Raw genomic sequence first — 24175 nt, forward strand, 5'->3', positions numbered from 1 at the left:
TCTGGCTGTGCATGCATGTTAATGTCATGTGGGTCCCTGTGCGTGTATTCCATTCTAGCTAATCGCCAGCGCTCTGCACTGCAGAGGTGTAACGCTAACCCCCGTGTTTCCCCCTCTGGTAACAATGTTAGCTCTGTCAGCACTGTTGCCATTGTTAGTACTGTAAATAGAGTTAGCACCATTAGCTGCTAGCCAGCTCAGCTACCTCTATGTTGACATGACAGTGTGCAGGCAATCACACCACAGACTGAGTCATAGATATGCTCTCAATGCTGCATACAACTCCTTAAATGTTCTAATAATACATGTAGAAATCACACCACACATGCTGGTATTTAAAGCAGCAAAATTCCAATAACATATGTAAGGGTTGATTTAAAGTTGATGTAATTTCAAATATATTTGCCAAACGGAAGCTCCCACACGTGAATGTGCAAACACTTGCAAAGGAGGAGGCCTTTACCTGGACCTCTTCATGATTTCATCATCTGGGTCCTGCACTGAGAGATCCAGGAGAGACACACATTAGCATGCCTTACTGATGAAGAAGCTGCTTTTCACAGACAAATAGATCAAACAGGTGATCATGTGCCAACCCAAACGCCTTAAGTAATGGTCTACATTAAACGGTGCTGTTCCTACACAGTCTCTGTTTAATAAATGTGTAGATCCATTTGTCAGGCTGGTTACAGTCATGACAAAATCTACGTGACTGAAGACAGCAGCCACCTGACAGTTGAGGCCCACAGCTGAAAAATGGACAACCCTGTTATCCACCTTTCCTGTGTCGCTCACTCTGCTGTCACTCTCACCGATAGTCACTATGATCATATCACATCACAGCTCAACTATTCAGTCACAGGCCTCCACCCACACTTCATCTTGACTACCAGAGAAGCCTCCCCGTAACCCATCACTCTGTGACGTCTCACTCTCCTGAGTATGCCAGGCCCGGTCCACGACTTACTGAAGTCGGTGCCCGTGAGCTGGGCCAGGATGCGGAAGGAGCGGGACTGGGTGGTGCCGGTGCGGGGCTGCCAGTCCTCAGTGTCCTGGATCAGCCTCTTCTTGCTGCGGTCGTTGGGGATGAAACAGGGCAGGGTCTCCATCCTGAGGCCGTGCCTGCACACATACCCAGCAGCAGCACACGGCAGGTGTGGTTAACACAATCCCATCTAGGGACTACCCACTCACACCAACTCAGCTAATCAGATGACCTTGAAAACAGAGGACATCCTGAACAGATCATGCAATACTTAATGCTCAGCATCACAGCCACGCAATAAGCGAGCTAATGGATATCCATTACCTAGATTTCTCATGGGCACACTGTAGACGCTCATAAATGGACATTACCACATTAGAGATCGTATTTATAACTGTCATTAGAATCAATGGGAGAAAATCTGCCAGACTGAAGTACCTGGCCTAAGTTGTGGACATTACTCCATATTAGCTTTTATTTTGGACAACTCAAGAAGCAGCACAAAAAAATGCTTTTCATTTTTAACATATCGTTTCAACATGGTTGCAGGTCAACTGCAGTATGCATCTACCAACAAGCAAGGAGAGGATGAAAGATAGATGGCTACTAAAGAACTGGCATCTCTCTTTGTTTGTTCTGTAAACCTAATAAGCTGACAAACCAGCATGCACACAGCTGCCCCTTACTTGGACGCTTGGTACGCATCATCATAGAAAGTTGCTTCACCCCTGTAGAACAGACCAAAGGTTGTATGAAGTTAACAAAGGAGAGACAGCAGAAATAGGGGACGTTTATAAAATGTAAGATATTTTAAAGAGCTTTTAGACATTGCATTTCTAGTTTTATCCTGATTGCAACTTAAAACTGTCCAATATAAAGAGTGGGGCAGTAGATGATCCAGTTTAACTGGTGAATTATAAGGAAATAGTTACATGGATTGTCGAAGAGCAGATAATATCAATACATTTGAATATCGCGATATTATTTTGTGATACTGTATCAATTCTCAGAGACACTGTTTTGATTTTTAATTGTTTGCTATGTTGTATTTCCTTAATTTATTTACCTAGAGAGTCCTGTGAGGATTTTTTATTTTTGTTTTTTCACGGCTATAGTTAGATGTTAAATCCTTTGTCCAGAGTGCACAAAAGATACTGCTATGTTGCTGAATGTTACGGGGACTGTGATAAATACAAATAAATATCTTGCTGTTCTGATTGCATTAATTCCAAAAGGAGTGGTGATATAAACCTGATGATGAAGATATGTTTGTTTTTAGACTTTCCTTTAATCTTTGGCTTTTTCTTGTTATTCAAATATCTATTATTTTCTAAATCACAACTGCTTACAACCAGTAAGCATATGCAAACAAGCACACATTATTATCATACTTCTACCATTATTGTACACACATGATTGTCATTGTCACATGCATATACTAATATCTACATTATTATTATTTCATTATTACTAAAATCAATGTTATCGTAGCTATTGTCATTAGTGCCTGCCCTGCATCTCTCTCTGTCTTCCACTCTTTTGGTGTCATTTTATCACACAGATCACTGTTAATTTATTATGTTGATCTGCTCTGTACACACAACATCTGTTGCACGTCTGTCCGTCCTGGAAGAGAGATCCCTCCCCAGTTCCTGAGGTTTCTACCATTTTTTCCCTTTTAAAGGGTTTTTTGGCGAGTTTTTCCTTATCTGCTGTGAGGGTTTAAGGACAGAGGGCTTCCATTTGCTCTAAAGCCCTCTGAGGCAAACTGTGATTTGTGATATTGGGCTTTATAAATAAAATTGAGTTGAATTAAGCAAAGAAGCACAAAACAAAAAGTTGGGAAACACTATAATAAAGGATTGGAATTATTGTGACTGTTAATGAAAAAAAGAAATATACTAACTTTTCAGGAGCTTCCACCTGCAGCATTAAAAGAAAAAAGAAAAACAGAAGTTGAGTAAAAGAATTCAGAGTTAAACAGAAAGAAAAGCAGAACATGTCAATGTGCGGCAGAGGTTGTGCACAAGTGAAGATCAAAAATGCTGAAGGATGCAACAAGCATGCAAGAGGTTTCCATGAGACATGCCGTGATTGTCAACAGGGTCTGTGAGAGAAAGACAGCATTGTTTATCTGTCAAATCAGCCATTGTCACCCTGACCCAAAATGACTCGGTAGATTTGGCACAAACCTTTGTCCAACGTTCCTCTTACTCATGTGCACAAATGCTTTACAGAGTTATGTAAATGGCTACAACATTTGCCAAAAAAGAAAAGAAAAAACCTGATTCCTGAGCCATCGCAGTAAATCTTATTTTTCCTCAAGCTCTGAAACCCCATCAACAATGATAAATGCCAGAGTGGTGACGCATCATGATGTCAGGGTAAGCTCTGCACAAACAACATCACACAAAACCTGTTTCAATACGACAGATCTGGACATATTAGACATATGCTGTTTGCATCGAACTGTTTACCGTCTGGAGAAATCCAACAATGTCTTCATCAAAAGTGGGCTGGCAGTTATAATCAGGCTCTACTCTTCTCAAAAATGGCCGGAGGAATGAGGTTCGGCCATCTGCAGAGAAACTTCACAACCATGCGAGCCCTCTTGAGACGAAGCAAGTATGGCTGCTTAAATAATCCAGCACCAGGGCAGTAAAAGCTGCTGAGAACACAGCAGAATTTATGAGTGGGGCTAAATACAGTGACAGGCCACATCTCAGCGATGGCTGCAGCTAGGCCGTGCTACCACGAACATGACCCAAATTACAGGAATCACACTGGCCTATCCTTGAAGACCATTTCCAGCCATACTGCAACTTTCTAGATCATTTAAAAAATGCATTTGATCCATTTCTGGGATCCTTGTAAAGTCTGAAAGGTAATAATAAAAAAACTGAAGAATTCTGACTTTCATGCAATTATAGCAGCAAGAGTTCAGTCATGGGAGCGTTAACTTCATTTTTAATACACCGCAGGGATCATAGCAGCATTGCAACAGCTTCAAAATAGTCAGCTCTGCAACCAAGCTACTGTTTATTTCAATTATTTACCATAAAAAGCTCAGAGGCCAAACTGATCAATGAAGTTTTCAAGGAGAGAGAGTGAGGATTCACTTTTCCAACACAACAGATCGAATTTTTACTTGAGGGACAACGGGGCTCCGTCTTTGAGCTGGTTTAGCCGCTTTACCTTGGCCCATGAAATTTATTTCATTCAATTAAGTTCCTTCCAGGCTTTAAAAGCAAAGAGTAAACAGATGCTGTGTGATTGAGACTTCCGATCATTACTCCTGGGAGGTGGTGACAAATAACTAGCTGTATGGCCTTGTCGCTGAAGTAAATGCAGAGAGAATCAGTGGTTTGAAAATAAAACTATTAAAGAAGAGGAAGTTTAAACTACTGATATTTTGAATTGGGGGTGCCGCGATATACCAGTATTGACAATAACTGAACTTTAAAAATTAAATATTGATATTATGGTAATAATACACATATCATAGCAATGTGTAAATAAGCCAGCACCTTTTAAATCATTTCCAAGTCTTTCTGTTCTTGCTTTGTCTCCAAATGATTGCCTTTTTATTATCCATCAAGTGTAACTGCACTTTTCGTACACTTGTGCACAGTTATGATGACAAACTTTCTCATCACTCGTATTTTGAGTGTAATTTATTTTCCAAAAACAGATAAAACTTACAATAAAGATAAAGATATAAGATAAATTTGACTGACAGCATTATTAGTAGTAGTATTTTTTCAAATTTTCTATAGTTATCAAAATGAGCAGTTATCGTGAACATTTCTGGCAATGACAATCTTGCAGTGAAAATCTAATACTGTGCCAGCCCTATATTTAAGCGTAATGTAAACAGAGAGATGTAATGTAATCTCTAGTGATAAAAAAGCGAGGACCATGACACACTGCTTTTAACAGCTGAGAAATACTGGACCTGAAAATCCAATCTGCCATTTCTCCACAGCACACCGCTGACTGGAGAAGCAAGATAGAAGTAATAATCACAGTCGGTCAATAACTCATCTGTTGAAATAGCAAATCAGTTTGGAGAGATGGACTGTTTTACAAGAAATCATACATTACTCAAAGCTTCAAAAGTCTTACTTTCTGGTATTTCTCCATCTCTCTCTTACACACACAAACACGAAGTGAGGATGATGGGAATAAAACAGGGTAAGATGGGAAAAAAATCTATTTGCACAAACATAAATCACAACGTCTACACTGGCCAAAAAAAGCAAAACACCAGCTTTAAAAAACTGCGACTGATTATTGACACATCTCTCACTAATCTCTGTAAAGCTGTTTTCGTCGTCCGATAAAATCCACTGCAGAGGTCTTTCAGCTGGATGAGGAAGCCATCTTGAATTGCATATGTCAGCTAAATATCCCCTGCTAAGTGTTTGCTTTCATCTGGATGATAAAAGCCAACAAGATAATTTAGACGTGTTTCCAAAAAAAGATTTGACAGACACCTCCATCTGCACATTTCTGCAGAAATTAACATTTCTATCAACTGCACAGCTCTTTCACTTTATTCAGCTATATTGTGTATATTTTGTATAGTATTTTTTTTTACACTTTTATCATAATATTCTTCTACTTTATATTTATGTTTCTTGAACTGTTGCTTTTATTTTTAATTTTATTTTCTCTTACTAAGTCTCTGTTATGCAGCAAAATGCCTCAGGAAATTCCTTGAATGTGAAAACCTACTTGGCAATAACCCAGATTCTGATTTGTCTTTTCCCCCCAAATTATTCTATGGCCAGAGTCTCTCATGATGCAGTGTATAATGGCAGCTTATTACTGCTGGTGTTTTAAACAACAGCATAAGTTTACACAAAAGGCATTGTATGTTTGCCATCTTGTTTGTTACATTACTGGCAGTGGCAGACAATGGAGTAATTAAGAAGATCCCAGCAGTGAGTCAGCACACAATCCTTACGTTCATCTTCTCTGGAAGGTTTCTTAAAATCTGTGACGTGATTTTGCCAATGTTCTGAAATAAATCTGTAACACAATGCAATTTGGAAATCCCGACGGAGTTATTTTCTCTTTAGTGTAAAGCCAGAATAATGAGATGTCAGAAATACCATTAAATCCACATTAGTCACATTGTGGTTCCACAGGGAACAGTGTTTATTCATTCACCTACCCATTCTGTGGCTGCTGCATACTGGCACGGCCCTGTGAGCTCGGGGTGTTAAGTTTAGGAGAGTAGGCCACAGGTTTAATAGCAGGTCCTGAGTTGGCACTACCACCACCTGCCGCAAATGGCCTCGCCATCTTGTTAATGGTTGAGCTGGGGGCAAAGGAGTACTTTGGCAGAACAGAAGCCGCAGCGAGCGAGTCCTACGAGGGTGTGGGAGAGGGAGACAATGCAGCACAGCGCACAACATGCAGTTAGAGATTTCTGACACACACAGTGAAAGTTCCCTCTGCTTTTGCACAATCCCTAGCTTTATATTAAGTAAGCTTCCAGTGCAGACCGGTATTTTTTTTTCATTGCAAATTATTACTCCGGGCTCTGTCAAAGCCCGCAGGCTTTTCTCTGTGCACGGAAGAAGTGCTTAAGAAGTGTGAACACAGCCATTTTATTTGTGTTGGCAGTCTGCCACGGACTGGCCAAAGTAATCTGCTACTGCTGGTAAAAAGGAAAAATGCTCAAAGTGAAAAATTGTCATATTTGACTGACATGTCTCACTAATGAGATTTCTTACTGAGCATTACGTCTGGACTGCAAAAGAACACCTACCAAAATAGAACACTGACTTTGTGGAAAGTATTATGTTCCTGGTGCTTTGCTGAAAACAGCGTGCAGCACAAAGCAGTTCGTGACACCGCTGTACTATTCACACCGTGATCAGCCGGGCAAGTAGCTCTCAAGAGGGCTGACAGTGAAACTAAATGCACCGGTATTACTCTGGCTTCAGGGATTGTGCAAGGCATCGCAAACTGAACCACAGGAAATTCCAAAAGCAATATTCACAACACTCCATCCAGCAAACAACTCATTTAGCGACTCAGTGATGCTTCGCTAATGCACAGTGCATGGACTCTGTGAGAGCTTGACAGGTGACTCGGGTGAATCAGATGAATTTAAACGCAAAGTGACAGAACACACTGTTAAGGCCAATCGTGAGCAACGATTAAAGGAAGTTTCAAATTCAATCATTGTCACTGTAGTCCAGTAGCAGACCATGCCAAAGCCTCTGAGTGTTCATACAGAGGTGAGCTCAGTGATTCAGACAAATGCAGTCTTACCTTCTGGTTTTCGCCAGCTTTGAAGGCTCTGTGAAGACAAGACAGGGGCAATTATTAGAACATATACTTACAACAAACTCACTCTCACACATTCAAGTTACAATACTGAACAGCCATTTTCAAATTTCTCAAAGTCTGCAATGTTTCTATCACAGGAAAAGTTGTGTTTGTGTCATTCTATCAAATTTAATTATTGATTCCAGACATTAGACTTTGTGCAGCATGATGTCGACATCTCCCCAAATTAAAGATAACAATGTAAGTGGTTGTGTAATGTAATGCAAGTCTTGTTGTTGTAGCTTTGGCCATCTTTCCCATTAGTTAAGACAACATTCAGACTACAAGCTTAAGTGCTTCAACAGGAAGTTGCGGGAACTCCACTTGAGACCGTTTTACAAGGCGTGTTGCAAACAAGCGATCAGGCGGCTTTTAAACAAGCTCAGTTTAACCCATTTATCTAAACCACTCACAGATGCCTGAATGAAAGAGAATGCACCCAAACTGTCCATTATCATGATCCAGTGCATCATAAAACTACATGAGCACATGTGCGGCTGAAGTAAGACGTAGCCTTGCAGATTCTGCTGTTGGATTCAGGATGCTGACAGTTTGGTCATAACTTAGTTTTGTTTTCATATCTTAACATGTGGTTTAGATAAGGGGGTTGAACTGGACTTGTTTGCTCATACTGCTTTTGTCTGTAATGCCAAATGGACTCCACTGCAATGCTGTCTCAAGCAGAGTCCCCCTACGTTCATATTTCAACAGCTAACCTAATCAAAAGATGGGAGAAGTGATAGATATGATATAACGAATACAAGATGCATCTGGATACAGGGGTTGATATTCAATATACTGCAATATATTGCAATACTGTAAGCAAGGTGACACTTTGCAGTTTTTTCAATCTAATTTTGGAGACTGTCAGAGTATAAAAACACAATGCTATGCACAGGTTGCCCTGTTAAAAATGTAATAAGTATTTTAATTATTTTAACCACTTCACACTTGAGGTGATGTGTCTTATTATATTTGATTAGCTCCACCAGAAAAAGGCAATCCTGCATGGCAAAAAGATGCATATCTCCATATCAACTACTTATCGAAAAGAATATATTTGGATATAGATTAAAACCTCTTTGTAATCCCCTTCATTTTAAAAGTAACTGTAATTTAATTACATATTTTTTCCTCAGTAACTGTAACTAAATACCATTTATTTTGTTATTTAATTCCATGTACATAGTTACCCCCTAACACCATATGTGCTTAAAAAGTAAACTTACTTTATGCAGTCAGGGCCTGCATTTGTATTTATCACTGTCCCTGTGACATCCAACTTCATGGCACTATGCACTACTGTGCAGTCTGAGCAGAGGTATTAACATTTTCCTGTTGTTGTTTTTTTAAGCAATATCTATATCAATTTTCAAATACTTTATAAGAACTGGGAAGTGACTGTGTTCTCATCCATAAGAATGCTAAAAGCACAGAGATTATTGTCCAACAACAAAGTGAAGTGTTCCCTTACATGTCAAACATTTTAAAGATTACAAAATGCAAACAATAATAATAATTGATTATACATAATAAAATAAACCAATGAAAAAAGAGGTTTCTCTGTTTTCCAAAGAGGGTTCCCATATTGTTATATACATGTCATGCTTTCATTATTTGTACCTTGAATCAAACTGTAAGACATAGTTCAAATGGAACACACCAGTACAATCAAGTATTACTGGAGTTGAATAATTCAGGCAACTGCAGAGGACCGCTACATGTATAACTCGTCCGCAACATTTGTCACAATACTTAAATCAGCAGTCTCCATATATTGTAGGAAAGGTCCCCAAATGTTTTTAAAGAGTGATTGTTTCCCTTTAATGATGCGTCATCTTCTCCGGAGGTAGAGTTATGGCTAACTCTTTAATCCAACTAATGGACTTCAGTTTACTGGACTTTTTCCAAGAGAGTGAGATCACATTTTCCTGTATAAGTAAAAATTAAAATAAAGGGCTTGAAGGAAAAAAAAAAAAAGTAAACCATTAAAACAAAATTGACTGTGTTTCAGAATCAATATACAGTACCACAAAACATAATATTGTGATACTCAAATGTATCAGTGTTTTCTTACCACCCTAGAAGTGATGAGAGAAAAGAACCAGGGTGTGAAATTCTGATATATTTCCCTGCTGTGGCTTTCACAAACACCAACCCCTTCTTCACATAATCTTGGACTGTCCGCAGATTCACCCACTCAACTAAAAATACTGCGAGTGTCACAGTGTAGTACCCTTCTTAACTCTAATCCCAGGATTCACATTACTGCGGTGCCTTTGCTGACTGGAGCAACACGGCAGACGGTTCATTAAAATATCTTGACGCGTTAAACATGGAGGCCCTCAGCCTTACATCGCTGCTGGCTCCTTCAATAAAAAAAGAAAAAAGAAAAACATAAACCACCATCATCCCCTGCCCAGCGTTTGCATGCCACACAAAGCTACAGGAGGGTTGAACCAGCCCTGCAGTCACCCTCATTGTCTCAGGCTACAGTCATACGCTCACAAAACAATGGGCAGCGCTTCCTGCGACAATGAGAAATGAATAACGGCTCATGTCATTGCCTGCTCAGCCGCTGATAGAGCAATGTTAAAGACAGGATGACAACAGGGCTGTATAGATACTGAGAGGAGAGGAGCGAGGGGAAGGCATACCGACATGTCCGTGCGTGTCACACTTGTGGGAAGACAAATCAATGTGACATTCATAGCGCTTCAGCTCGCCTTAACCCACAATCAGATGAGTCACACTTAAAGGCGGGGATACACAGGGAATGTGTGTGACAGCTGCCATGTACTGTATTCATTTCGGCAAACTGGCCTTAAATGAACAAATGTGGGGATGATTAAGTCACTGTTTCGTGGAATATGTTAGTTCGCCTGGACCTGTGCTGAAACTAAATATGCACACTATGAGATCATTTCCTGCCTCATTTCACGGGTCACTTATCTTAACTGATGCATGCTTGGCTTTCAAGCTGATGTGAGATAAAGTCAGAGATTTCGCCACAGGAGAAAAAAAAAAAACCTCCCAAGATACCGTAATCACCAGAACCACAACCCTCTGGGCCAATCACTGACAGAGAGCACTGAAATATGGACCTAGTGTGTCCCTGTAGCTGCTACGTGTCCTCCTCTCTTTGAAGCCGAGAATCTATTGCCCATATTTTTTGGATTTCCGCTCCCTAGAAAAGGCTCTGGGTACAGCCTAAACCTTCCCCATAAAAATGACACCAAATGATTATTGGTGTTGAACAAAATGAGGCACTAAACCAAACAATAGACCATATCTCATCACCGTGCAGCTGTCCTCCTCTCTTGACATAAAAGAAACTGTGGATGGCAGCCAAGATACGAATAAATAAAACTGACAATAGCTCCGCTCTGAGAAGCGTTTCGGGAAAACAATATTTGCTTGTCTTACAATATAATAACAATAGGAGAGGGCGAGATGAAGAGAGGAGACTGGGGATTCATGGGAAGGGAGTCATGGGTAAAAAGCAAAAAAAAAAAAACAAGAACGGAAGAATGTGAAATGTTTACAATAGCTGGACTCCACATGGAGATGAGAAATAGAGGAGGCAAACCACAGAAAGCAGGAAAAAAGTATGGCTGATGTTAAGTAAACATGCCGGCTTATTACGGGCCTATCAAAACATTACACCACTCCCTGGGAGATAAAGGTAACACAAGAGAGCCTTGCTTTCATTAAAAAAGCTTCTAAAATGCACAGCAACAATATTTTCTGCCAATAACATTCTGTTTTAAATAATATTTCACACACAAAGCCACAGTTGGATTTGGTATATAATCCCTCTTAACACATGTCACACGTCAACACCCTGTCTTCATCTTCCTTCACAGGATAAAAAAATTCTCTAACCTACAGGGAAATAACTACAGCAAACTTTCGCTGCGATGAAGTGTGTTATGGTTACACAAAGAACATATTGTGACGAGCAAATCATCTTCTGTGTGTGAAATAGCAGAAATACCAGTGTATGTTTCCATAATTCATTTTCAGAGCAGACGCGCGAGAAAACAGCAAGGAGGCAAGCCTCACAGAAGAATCGCATCCCGGCTTCAAAATATGTTTGTGGGCTATGTCTTAACAAGGTGTCATTAATAATCAAAGACTGAGTTTGAGGTCTGAATCTCTGTTGGACAGACAGGGGGCACATCAGGCTCATGGATGAAAACTAACCAGGGGTGGGCAGTTATTCATTACAAGTTAAGAATATGTTAAAAAGTAGGAGGAGTAAATACTTTTCATGCTCTTTTTTAAACTGTGCTTATACTCTTTACTTTATGGGTTAATTCATGAGCCAGTAATCATCTTTTTACTTCACATTTGCCATTGATCCCTTTGTTACAACTAGTCTGCTGTAAATGCAGGGATTGAGTGTAGGGAGAAAGCAAGGAGAACCTCAAGTTGCCGGCTACCTGAAGAAAAAGCAGCACCACCCGTATTTTAAACACAATGTGATGATGACGGAGTAAAACCCAAAACAAGAGGCAGTTTCCATTGACAGTCCCTAACCACACCTGGCCACACTTGTCATACCATAATCTAATAAGACTAACAGCCAAAACACAGTGGGCACGGATGAAACATGTCATGTAGGTGGAATGGAGCAGGGTTTTTCACCTGCTATACCAACTTTGGGTGCATTCTGAATCGCATACTTTTTCTTTTTACTTTATGTAGGTGCTGAAGCTGCCCTTAAAACGTACGTACTGTTGCATGGAGTATGCACACAATCTGAACATACTACTTCCTCATAACGTTATGCCCTGAACTTTGACCCTCTCGCTCATATATCCGTTACCATGGAGATAAAACAAAATGCTGTTCACCGAGCTCGCCAGGGATGGAGGTCAACCCACAGAGCTCTAATGTTTTTATTCTGCAATAAGAAGACGTACATAGTAGATTCTAACATATCATAATAGTAAAATTACATAGGCTATCTGTTTATATTATTGGTTATATCTATGATCATTTGATTACTTGATTACTGATTAATTATTTAACTAAACAATTAACATCCCCATTATTACTAATCGACTGGTCAAAAGTCAGCTGAATGCACTGTCATGCGTCATTAGGACTTCTGACAGTCGATGTGACGAATCTTGTGCTACGCAGAGGATTGTCAGAGAAGCATGCTGGCTTGTATACTGCAAAATCCGACCGGATGTAGTAGAACATCCCGGTATTTTTGACATACTATGGAACACTATGCAGTATCTTAGTATGGGTATTGGAACGCAAAGTTTGTCTTTACAGCGTGCGGTTAGAGGCAGCTTCACTTTGTGTGTATTGAGTTTTGCCAATTGAAAACACAGTTGGTTATGTAGGGTTTGGAAGCCTATAGGCTTTATTAACTGGTACTGAATTGATAAACTGGATTGCTTTAACTGCAGGATACATTGATTTGATTAATTTATTTCAATTATAAATGTAACGACACCAACAAGGTTGCTCTGCTGCTTTGCATTTCCTCTGGTACAAGCAGGCATTCAATTTAATCTTTCTTTAATAAGACTGTACAGATTTTTTTTTTTTTAATACACAGGTCTGTGTAGTCTTTACTACTGTTGGAGGGCCGCAGAGCCACATGTGGAAAAAAAGAAATACACCAGCCAAGTAAAATTATGGCTTCCATGGTCACTGTAACACTGCACGCCCACTATCCGTGACCACATGTGACCAGAAATTTGCTCCCATTCATTGTGTATTGGAAGCCACTGATTCACTGCGATGCAGATCAAATTGGTGATGCAAAGAGGGAGCCTGACAATGTCAAAAATTCAAATGGTGCTCGATCGGCGGGACGGGGCAGACGCTCTGCTGAGTCAGACGTGTCGTGCTGCGACCGTGTCCCATGTATTTTGGCCATAAGATGTCTGCTTCTACAAACTCTTCTTCTAACCTCTGCATGCATACTGAAGTAAGTGACACATACTGTAGGTGAAAATGTAGTTAGCTAGCTAAGGTTAGCTGTGTTCACTTCTCAGGTGTGACATTAATCTTTAGTGTCATGATATGAAAGAGAGGGCTAGAGAGGAAGAGATGGTTCGTATGTCAGTTTTATAGGCTTTCCTTATCTGCTTGATTAACCTACCTGCTCTACTTCATTAAAAAAGTTTTATCAGCAATTCATCTTTTTTATTATTTGCCTGAATCATTTATTAACCAGGAACTATTTTACTTTTACTTGAGTAGATTTCTCAAGTGGTAATTTTCACATTTACTTGGGTGATTTTTTTATGGGAGTAATTGTACTTTTACTTAAGTATAGATTTACAGTACTCTACCCAGCGATGCAACTAACCCTCCTCCGCCCCTGTGCAGAGAGCATGACGTCTTATCCCCTCACCACAAAAGCCAACGAGATTCTCGATGTCTCTTTTCTAATTCTCCTTTCCTTTTCCATCTCACTCTGGAAAACCCCACCCATGATTCTACTGCTCTCTCTCCCTTACACTCCTTTTAAGGCATTTAGTAGGTCGAAGTGTAGCGTGTGTGTGTGTGTGTGTGTGTGTGTGTGACCTCTTTCTGCAGAAAAAAAAAATACATGCAACATCAGCAATGTGTCTTGATGGCTGCATGGAAAAAGGAGTTGCAGCCCTTTGTTAGCAACGATAGCATTATCTTTTATAACATCTCTGCAAGATACAGTAGCTCTCATCATCGCTGGGCACAATGTGACATAACCTCCTGCAATATTTACTAACACCACATACTACACACAAGATTGCAGCAGTGGTGACATTCAACAAAGCCTTGGCATCTTCTTCCCCACCTCAATCGTCTGCATTTGATCCCTCATGTTTAATAATCTCTGTACTCTGCTCAACCTTCACCTACCGCTCCCCTCCTCATCTCTTCATCTTCCCTCCATGACTTTCTGTCGTCTTCTCTCTTTTAGTGTTTTCTCACCTCTTTTCAAGCTATATTCTCACTAGATTAATATCTGCTTTGCTATATTTAGCGATTTAGTATTGTGTCTCAATATTAAAGTCAACACCACCACTATGTGTCATGTTCACTGTTTGTATTAGGGCTGCAACTGATGATTATTTTCATTATAGATTTATCTGTTGATTACTTTTAAATGTCACAAAATAAAGTGAAAAAAGGCTATTATTATTGTTCTCACAGCCTGAGCTTATTGCCCGAATAACAGTCCAAAAACCATTCAGATTTTTATCATGTATGACAAAGAAAAGCAACATCCTCACATTTCAGAGGCTGGAGCCAACTCACATCTGGCATTTTTCCATAAAAAAAAAAACGACTAATCAATCATATCAACTATTCACAGCAGCTGTGTTTTATGAAATTTTAACTTCCTGTCTCCAAATTTCATGTTGCGAAACCAATAAACCCATTTTAAAAAGGGAACACACAAACCGGTAAGCCCACTGGATTTAGTGATGTGAGCAGAAACATCTATATTGTATGAAAATGAGAGGAGTGAGGCTTAATATCTACAATGATCTCCACATCTGAAAGTATTATTTTATGTCCTAACTGTTTTCTTGTTGAAAGCCATAGAAATGACCCGCGGCTGTTCTGACGCTCAACAAACTAAGCGGACGAAGACGATTTGTCAGAACTTACATGTAACAGCTGAGTCTCTTGGCAGGCAACAACAAAATGAACTAGATGTGAAAATAGCCGTCGTACAGCCGGGATCACAACCTCTTTACTTTTTGATTTGGGGATACTTAGAAGTGGTCCCATGACGCCAGCGAGGCTCATCTTTATTCCTGAACAAGTCAGTACCTTCTCATTTCTGAGGGCTCTAGACTCTTGGATGGTTACGTTCCATCTTTTTTTTTTGGGAGAGAAATCTCTTTTTCTAATAATTAAGCTCCTGATGAAACATTTGGCTTGTACTCTACAGAGAGACTTTATCAGTCAGGAATTTCTGGCAGGAGTTGTGTGAGCAGGTATGAGAGCTGCCTGTTTGTGGGTTATCCAGTGCTAATTAAAATAATTGAAGCTAAATTAAGAAAAAAATTGATTTTCCCTGGCTCATATGTAACAACAAAGTGTTTTAATTTGAAGAAAGAGTTTCACTAATTTCATTATAAAGCTGAGACATAATGTTAAATATCTGTGGCTCCTCTGAAAACGCTTTATTTCAGCCAAACAAAGGCCGGCGTATCCACCTGACAGTACTTGGCATGCATATCTGCTGCTGAGTGCAGACTGCTAACCCCGGCTCTTGCTTCATTTGAATGATGAGGACAGATATTACTGTAACACTGAGACGGAAAGAATTCAGAGAGCATGTAGCTCCAAGACTGCACAATCCTCTTTTCACTTTAATAAATGGTTCGGAGCTAGAGGAGCTTTTTCATAGTCCTAAGAATCGCCCTTTTAGTTGTGTCCGCAATGTAAGAACTAGAAACTCATAGTTCCTAGGACATCTTTTTGAGGGACTTTTCTAGCTCCTTGTTCAGAATAGGTACTCTTGCGGCCCAAGAGGACCCATGAATAACGTAAGTGTACATTGACTGGTTGAACACAGACAATGTAGCCACGGCAATCGCCATTTTTTAAAAACCTGTTAGCCGTTGAAACCACAGACAACACAAAACACAAACAGCAGCTCGTAACGTACCCGACAGTGAAGTCCAGGATTAACTGAGCATATATGCGACAGTGGAACTGCAACACGAATTTGACTTGTCAAAGCTAAAGTGAGGCGGCTACACCAACTGCCAGCTGGCTTACAGTACGTCTCGTCTATTGGCAGTGGGAATGCAAACCAAAAAAGCCCTTAAAAGGTTTGCACTTCTTGCGGGAGCTTCTCTGTTTGGTCTGAAAACACCTCCTGATTAATGATAATGCTGAATTTTGGAAAATACCTAACTCCTGGTACCATAGACCTTGTACAAAAAAGTATGTCAAATTCATGACCACTAAGTTATCGCCACTTAAACAAGGTATCTTTGCCTGTTCGTTACCTATGACCAAATTTGCCTCATATTTTGCAGGATTGCTTTGGGTTGATATGAGCACCTGTCTTATGACTGTGGTTGCGACAGCAGAATGCACTCATTAAATCTGGCAATTTATTTTAACTTGGCAATGCTAGCGATACCTTGGCAAACATTTGCAGGAAAACAGCATGGGATAAACATCAAAACCTAAATATGGATCACCTAAATATGCTGTGCACGGTAACAATTTTGTGGAGATTGGGTACAATTTGTGAAAGGAGTAATGAAAAAGCAGTGTGGGTGGAATTGGGCACACCTTTATGCAAAGATACAGGTTGGACCAAGAATCCAGGGAAACTGTTTTTTTTTCTGCTAAACCTCATGGTTCAGGATTAATGAGCAAAAGCATAACATGCTTTACAAGTGACCATATGGTCATGCTATCCGTACCAAAACCAGGGTAGTTCTTTTTTTGGCTGATGAACTAACTTTTCATCAAAATCCACTGAAATCTGTTCAGCAGGTTTTCAAATATCCTACTGACTACTACAGGATTGAGAGCTTAACCTCCACGGCAGAAATAATTACTTTTTTTGTCCTGATTAGCTTCTACTGTGACTTATGAGTCAAATTAAATTCAAGTCCAGGTCTAAACTTAAAACTAAGCCTGAAGGGAAATGAAATAATGGCATGTGTATGTGTGTGTATGTGTATGTATGTGTGTGTGTGTGTGTGTGTGTGTGTAACTTTAATACAAAGTGCTTTGCAACCATCTGTCATACTGAGTCAAATTTCAAGGACATAGGGGCATTTTTATCTCTCCACAGAATAAAAGGAGGATATGCGTTTTGTGGTGATTTATGCTGCTGTGTTTGACCGAGATAAAGTGCAGAGCGGGGCCATCATGTAGTGTTTTGTTGCATCATGCGTCGCCAGATGACTTACTTGCTGAGGGTGAGGGTGAGGGAGTCTGTTGCTGCTCTGATCTTGTTTTGTGCCTCCACATGGGTCATCTCCTCTGCATTGGTGTCACTGATGGACACCACCCAGTCTCCCACCCCGACGCCGGCCTGAGCTGCCTTTCCGCCCGGGGTCAGCTGGAATAAAGAAAACACAGGAACAAAAACCAGACAGACGTTAGAGATACGTGAGGAGGAGGAGATGAGGAGATGACAGCTATGTGGATGAAAACGTGTCCTAACAGAAGCGCTGTGGAAAGAATGCACATAAAAATCGCATAGCTACTGATCTTTTAAGTGGACAAATATCTAAATATTAAGAACTTGACAACAGACACTTTAATTTAACGCTTTTAAAAACCTTGTTAGGATCATTTTAACCAGATTTAAGTAAAAAAAAAATACACTGTTGTATTTCAGTTTTAGTCTGGCTCCTGTTTACACTGTTTAAACATGAAATTATGAAGACCGAGAGTTAACTCACTGATTACACAGTTTCGGTGATTCCTATCCTGCATCATCAGGACCCACGTGATGAAATAAAATTCCAGTGACTGACAAAAGTTTATGCAGCACATAAATGCTTCTGGTTTGCATATTTATGGTCTTTAGCGTCACAAAGATCTCATAAGGAAATAAACGATTATAAGCCTTTTTAATGATATAAGATTGCAAACTGATCACATGTTATGAATAAAGACTTACAGATAGTGATAGTACAAAAAGGATGAGTCTTGTATAGTAATTATTCGGGGCTTATTATTGTGGGATCACTGTCACTAACTTTTTAACAGGCTTAATGAACTGACAAAGTACAGAGTCGGATAAAGGCGAAGCAGTTTTAACAGCTCAGGGAAAATAACCACGCTGACATTCACACATGTAACCATGGTTACCAAATGATTTGCATAGTTTATAATCATAGCCTTATACAGATCAATTGTAAAACTGTAGACGGTTTTAGTCAAGCTGGTAGGTCTTGTCTCAAGAAAAAAAATGTATATAGTACTTAAGTACTTGAAAATGTCATTGTGTTACTACACTACCTATCATTATGTTGTACAGACCAGCAGATCAAAGCAAAATGCAGGTAATCTAAACAAACAAAAAGTCATGTTCAGTTGACTTTGCTGCAATATCTGTTAACAACACTTAACAATCAACCCGGGGAGTCAGTGTGTCTGGGTCTGACAAGCCAGATGAGATATTTCACTCATCACTACGGGAACAGGCATTATAGGTCATCATGATGTCATCAGTCATCAGCGTGTGATTTGCTGCAGATGTGACTCAAGACTATGAAAGGAACCCTTGAAAGCTGCAGACAGGGAGCATATGTTACAAATACTCACATCATTTACGGGAAGAACCCATCGAAACAGGTAAGTCACTGAGAAGTTTCACTGACAAAACAATGACATCATCCTCTCGGGCTGTCATGCAGCCTGCAGACACATTGAGTCAGAGCAAAGAGCTGGAGTCTTGTTACCAACAGGAAGAGCAAGACATAGTCTACATAGGTAGTGGGTTTTTTACATGTACAAAGTGGTTCAAAAGGACATGGCAGACAGTGTAGTCTAATTTATAGAGCACAGATGCCAAATCGTGTTTAGTAAGGGCTTAGTCAGCTTGCCCATGCGGCTTAATGAAACTCGAGACTTGTGTCAAAGACTCAGATAACTGGAGTACAAAGTGTTCAGCATCAGATAAGTGAGCGGGTGCCAGGATTTCTGGCAAAAAAACCTATTAGGATTACTCTCTGATGTCATGGATCCCTGCAAATGTTAGCTCATCAAAAGCTCAGAGGACTCAGCGGTTCAATCAATAGTTTTCTGCCATGTTCAGCTAAGCTATCATACTCGCCGCTTTGATTCTGCACATTAAACATAAACACTTGTGCGAGCAGGGAGGTAATATGCTCTGTAAACTGATGACAGCTCAGGCTGAGAAACTACTCAGCACCCCGAGAAGACAACAAAGTTAAAGCCTGCCTCGAATCAAAACACGGCAAAGTTAAAAATAGGAAAGAAATGCATTCCTCAGGGGTAATCCAGGCTACACTTATTTTACAGCCGAGTTCAAACATCACTTTAATTGCCTTTGATTTGCACTCACTGGAAGCAATTAGAGGGGTTAAGAAAGAAATAATTTCTCCGGTTAGGAAGAACTTGAAAGAGCCTGAACAGTGCACACTGGAGGAAAACAACTGTGACATGGACACAAGTGACATTTTGTGAAAAGGGGGCACAGCCTGGCATCATGCCACTGAGGTTCACTACAGAGAGCCGCACAACACTTTTTGCTTCTACACTGCATTGTAAAACTTGAGCACAAAACAATGCTTTTATTAGCATTTAACAACAAAAAATCCCATGAGCGTTAGCCACAGAAGCACCGTCAAAGCCTCAAGGGAGCTGTAGTTGTTTAAATCTAATAAAATCTCTGTTAAAATAAAGACATGTTAAAATATTACTAGCCAGTGCGGCAATAGATACCAATGCAGTGCAGAACATGAACAGAAAACCCCATCATTGTGAGTCATCTTTTCAGAAAGAATAATAAAATAAAGAACTCCTTATGAGGATTAAATTGAGCAATGAAAGCTAATGCAAGCCAAGCCTGAAGTGGGGTGGGACTTTGGGTCTGTGCAAAGAGCTGAAAAGTTAGTCTATTTTTAATAGAATAACAGGGGAGATGCAGACAGGTGACGAATTAAAAAGGAAATCTATGAATAAATGAGGAATGCAAGAAAGAAAGGAATGCAAATGTTTTCATACAGAGCACAAAGGATCAGTGAGTAGCTTGATGAATATGAAAATAATGAAGCAGAGTTTCAGAGACTTGAGGAATCTAAATCAAGGAGCATTAAAGCTGCTTTGGAGGCTCATGGTGGCCCAAAACCCATCGGTGCCCCCGGAAATGTTTAATAGGCGTGGCAAGATGGGGCCGATGAAAATCTTGGGGTGGCACACCAAAACCAAGGCTATTCAAGAGAAGGCTGAGACACGGGGTCAAACATGGGGGGACTGCACATGCATGCGCAGTGTAACTTGAGCTGCGATGCTGGAGGGTGACAGCAGGGGCGCTGGATAAAAAGCGCAGGATCCACTCAGGCGATCAAGGAGTGCGCTTGGTGCGGTCTGCTTGGACTTTTGGACGGCAGCTGCCTGAAGTTGTCGGAATTGCATCTCTGTCATTCTCACCCACAACGCAGGCCACCAGTGACAGTCCAGTAATAAGCTGTGAAAATGACATGCATGCATATCCCTCTTATTCCGCGGTCTCACACCATCTACTGAGCCTTTGAGGAAGTGCAGACCAGATTTTACTGTGCATGTGCAATCCCCCCATGTTTGACCCCGTGTCTCAGCCTTCTCTTGAATAGTCTTGACCAAAACCAAAAGCCCCAACTGAATTGTGATGCTATTTTAGCATGTAGGCTAATTAAAAACTATGTCGTTGTTGGTGTCCTTTTCCTTGAAAAGATAAACATACAGCTTTAATTTGAAGGAGTACACTGATCATGAGCAAAACAAAACAAAACACGTACTGGAGCCGAGCCTTCTCAAGATTAGGGGACACACATGGGTGTCCACAGAACCCATTTTCATTCCCTTTAAAAATGGCCATGCCAGTTGTTCCATTGCCAAAATTTAGCTTAACTCTGGAGCATTATTTAGCCCTTCCCAAAAAGCTATGCCAACATGGTTGGTACCAATGGATGCTATAGGTTGTCTAGTTTCACAGGATACCACTAACTTGGCACACTCTTGAAAAATGATCGCACCACCATCTCTTCAACTATATGTTCAAACCAACAGTGACCAGAGCTTCCAAAACGGCAAAAGTCATGAATTGTCAATGAGAGCTCAGCGACTCGGGCGACCTGGTCATCAGCCGCGCATCTGGGGCAACCAAAGCGACCGGAGCGGGTCCGGAGGGGGAGTTAAAACTCGTTTAACTTTATGGTAATGAGCTCTGACACGGTTCGGCGACAACTACTCAGAATGCTGACGTGCTTCGTTGAAGCGGGTCCCAGAGAACAAGCCATGTAACTTTGGTTCCTACAGCACGCTTGTTCCGAGAATGAATATCGAGAAGTTTTTTACTTGCGTTCGCGCCCACTCAGTCCTTTATAATGTGTTGCTGTTCGGTTACAGAGACCAAAATAAAAAGAATGAGGCTTGGGACCGCGTCGCGGTTGGTTGGTCTGGTGAGTTTTAAAGTGCGTAATGTTAGTAATAGAAGAGAGAATTGTAGGCTAATGTTGCGACGCAGCATGCAAGTCTTCCTTGCTTGGTTTCAATGGGATGACATACGTTTTCTGTTTTCATTGACCAAACATAACTTTCTGCAGGCCAACTATGAGCTTTTTGACTGGACAACAGCAAGCGGCAACTACGCTGCTTTCAAGCCAGTAGTCCGCTTTGCGGCTCCTTTAAATTGACAAGCACGATCCAATGTTCAGTGATTCTCATGATGAGCGACTAGAGCGACAGAAGCTGCCAAATATTTTTGACAGTCGTGCTTCTTGGGCGTCCGCGAGAGACTTTGCCTCTTTGGAAGCTTCTTGTTTGTACGTACAATAAGACAGTAATGTCAATCCTCCAAGAAATTTTACCTGTGAAGGCCCCCCCTTCTTGGAGGCTCCACTCCTAAACCCTTACCAAGACATTTTATGTTGGATTTGCCTTCAATTTGTCGCCCATCTGAAGGTAGTCTAAAATTAAATATCATCATCCAAGATTTTACCTTTATAGCTGACCTCCAAATGTAAAGGTGAGATCAAGAGAAAAAGAAGAGGTTATGAAGTCATACAGATTGCAGATTGTATTTGTATGTGCATGTGTGAGCTGAGTTACTGATGGACACAGACACCTGTGCTCCTGGCTCAGGTTCAGAGTGCAGCTGCTCCCTCACTTGAGAAGGCAGCAGTTAAAGTTGCTGCGCTCAGACCTTTGGATGGTAGGGGGTGAACAGGAAACCCTATACCCACCCTGCAGTTTGTCAATACGATGAAGGACAGTGGAAAACATGTTTCTGACGGCTTCACACTGCACAGTACCACACAACAACCGCTGTATGTACGATAACATCATGTAGCAGCTACACCACGAAGAAGGCTCTTTAATTTGAAGTATTCCTGTGATGCACGTAACAAACGAAGAGGCAGACTCATCCTGTCATAAATTATTTGGTGCAAACATGACTGTAGCTTACTTCACACTAATGGCATGACGTTAGTGCAACTGAAGGTATTCACAACCACCGAATTAGCCCAACAGTTAGCCTGTTTCAAGGCTTTTTGGCAGAGCAGAGCAGCAGAGCAGTTTTGGTATGCTATCAAATTTCAAAGCATGAGCCAGCCTTTCAAAATGCAACGTCTTGAATTCACCTTTGAAGTGCTCCCCTTGACTGACCCTACAGGTGAGCCAGGACCTCATACTCGCTCCAGGCTGGCCACACTCGTTTTTGGTTAAACTAATAATGCACTAAAGTTTATCTACAGCTGTAGATATACCAGCCGTGTAACTCTGCACCAGCGCACTTTTATTCTTTCCACGGCTATTTGGGGGCCGAGAGACAGTCTGTCCTTACATCATTCACACAGCACAGCTGATGCAAAGCCATAAATATCCCTCTGAGAAATGGAAAACCAAACCTGCAAGTATGTGGTCCCCCTGAAACGGCTGCAGTGGAACACCTAGCACTAACTCACCTTAAAACACTGCTGCACTGATCACAACATAAGACATTCACATCCAACTAGCCACACATGAAATGCCCCCCTGCGGGCGATCTATCAGCAACTACTGAATTATTAATTTACCCCTCTAACAAGGCCTCTTTTCCCTGAGTCTGTGTGTGTATGAGGAAGGGATGGTGTTTAAGAGTATAGAAGTGATAAAGCAACAGATGGCCTACGAGCCAGACAGAAACAGGAATAAAAGCACTCGATGACACATCCAGCTGCGGTGGCGGGGAGACATTCACATATCTCCTCACTCGCTTGTTGACTTGACATCATGTGCAATTTCCTCCAAACATTTGATTTCAGTGTTGTGGCATGTGTTTGTCTATAGAAACCAGATGGTGCTCTGGAGGCTCCGTTATGGTATCATAATGTTTATGGAATCACGATGGCACGAGATCTGGGGCAGATATATGAAGGAACTCCTCAGAGGAGTTGCAGGGCTGCCACAAACTGGGGGTGGACTCGACTGGAACGGCAACGGTATTACGACATCATGCTTCCTAAATTTTATGCCTTTCCTTTTGAAAACAGGATGTTGGGGCAGACGTGGGGAGAGAGATATAATTTTACTTAAGTATACCTCAGTGTTCCCAAGGTCACGGAAGTCCAGAGAAATTAGAGAGAAACAGTTGGCACAAGGGATGGTCAGAGAAAGTAAAGACACAGCACATTGTTTCTGGAGGCAGGACCAAACAACAACTCAACCGACTGTCGAAAGATTTTTTACAAATATGCAGTGTGAAATTTAACTTTTGTAATGAAAAATACCATCAAATTGCCTTAATGGGAAATGTAGGATCCAGTATTTTTGGAGCTTGGCCCATACTAGGGACTGAAGTTGGGATATCTTGGCCTTCATGAAAGTACAATACATTACAATACAGTACAAATAACATTTGAAAGTACAATACATTACAATACAGTACAAATAACATTTGAATGCAAAGAACATTACATTACCAACCCTAATAGTCATGTCAGTGCACCAGTGCCAAGCAGCATCCAACTTATGTTCATCCCAGGCTGGGAGGAGAGTCTACTGACACACACAGCTGTGCCCAGTATCACTGTGTCTAGAGCTGCAACAATTAATCAATTACTTGTCAACTATCAAATTAATCGCCATCTAATGTGATAACTGATTAATCAGTTTGAGTTACCGCCTCAT

General features: G+C 40.8%; 1 protein-coding gene across 1 annotated transcript in view; it reads right to left on the reverse strand.

Moving 5' to 3' along the window:
- Positions 1-24175, reverse strand: part of pdlim7 (PDZ and LIM domain 7) — a 44179-nt gene that overhangs the window by 14004 nt on the left and 6000 nt on the right. Inside the window, exons 3-8 of the mRNA XM_049586813.1 lie at positions 17239-17390; positions 8163-8181; positions 5111-5122; positions 2888-2908; positions 968-1103; positions 464-500 (exon numbers count right to left, since the gene is read on the reverse strand). Of these exons, the coding sequence (XP_049442770.1) occupies positions 464-500; positions 968-1103; positions 2888-2908; positions 5111-5122; positions 8163-8181; positions 17239-17390 (377 nt within the window). The remainder of the gene's footprint in view (positions 1-463; positions 501-967; positions 1104-2887; positions 2909-5110; positions 5123-8162; positions 8182-17238; positions 17391-24175) is intronic.

This window comes from Epinephelus fuscoguttatus, linkage group LG9 (genome assembly GCF_011397635.1).
Source record: "Epinephelus fuscoguttatus linkage group LG9, E.fuscoguttatus.final_Chr_v1".
Taxonomy (NCBI): Eukaryota; Metazoa; Chordata; class Actinopteri; order Perciformes; family Serranidae; genus Epinephelus; species Epinephelus fuscoguttatus.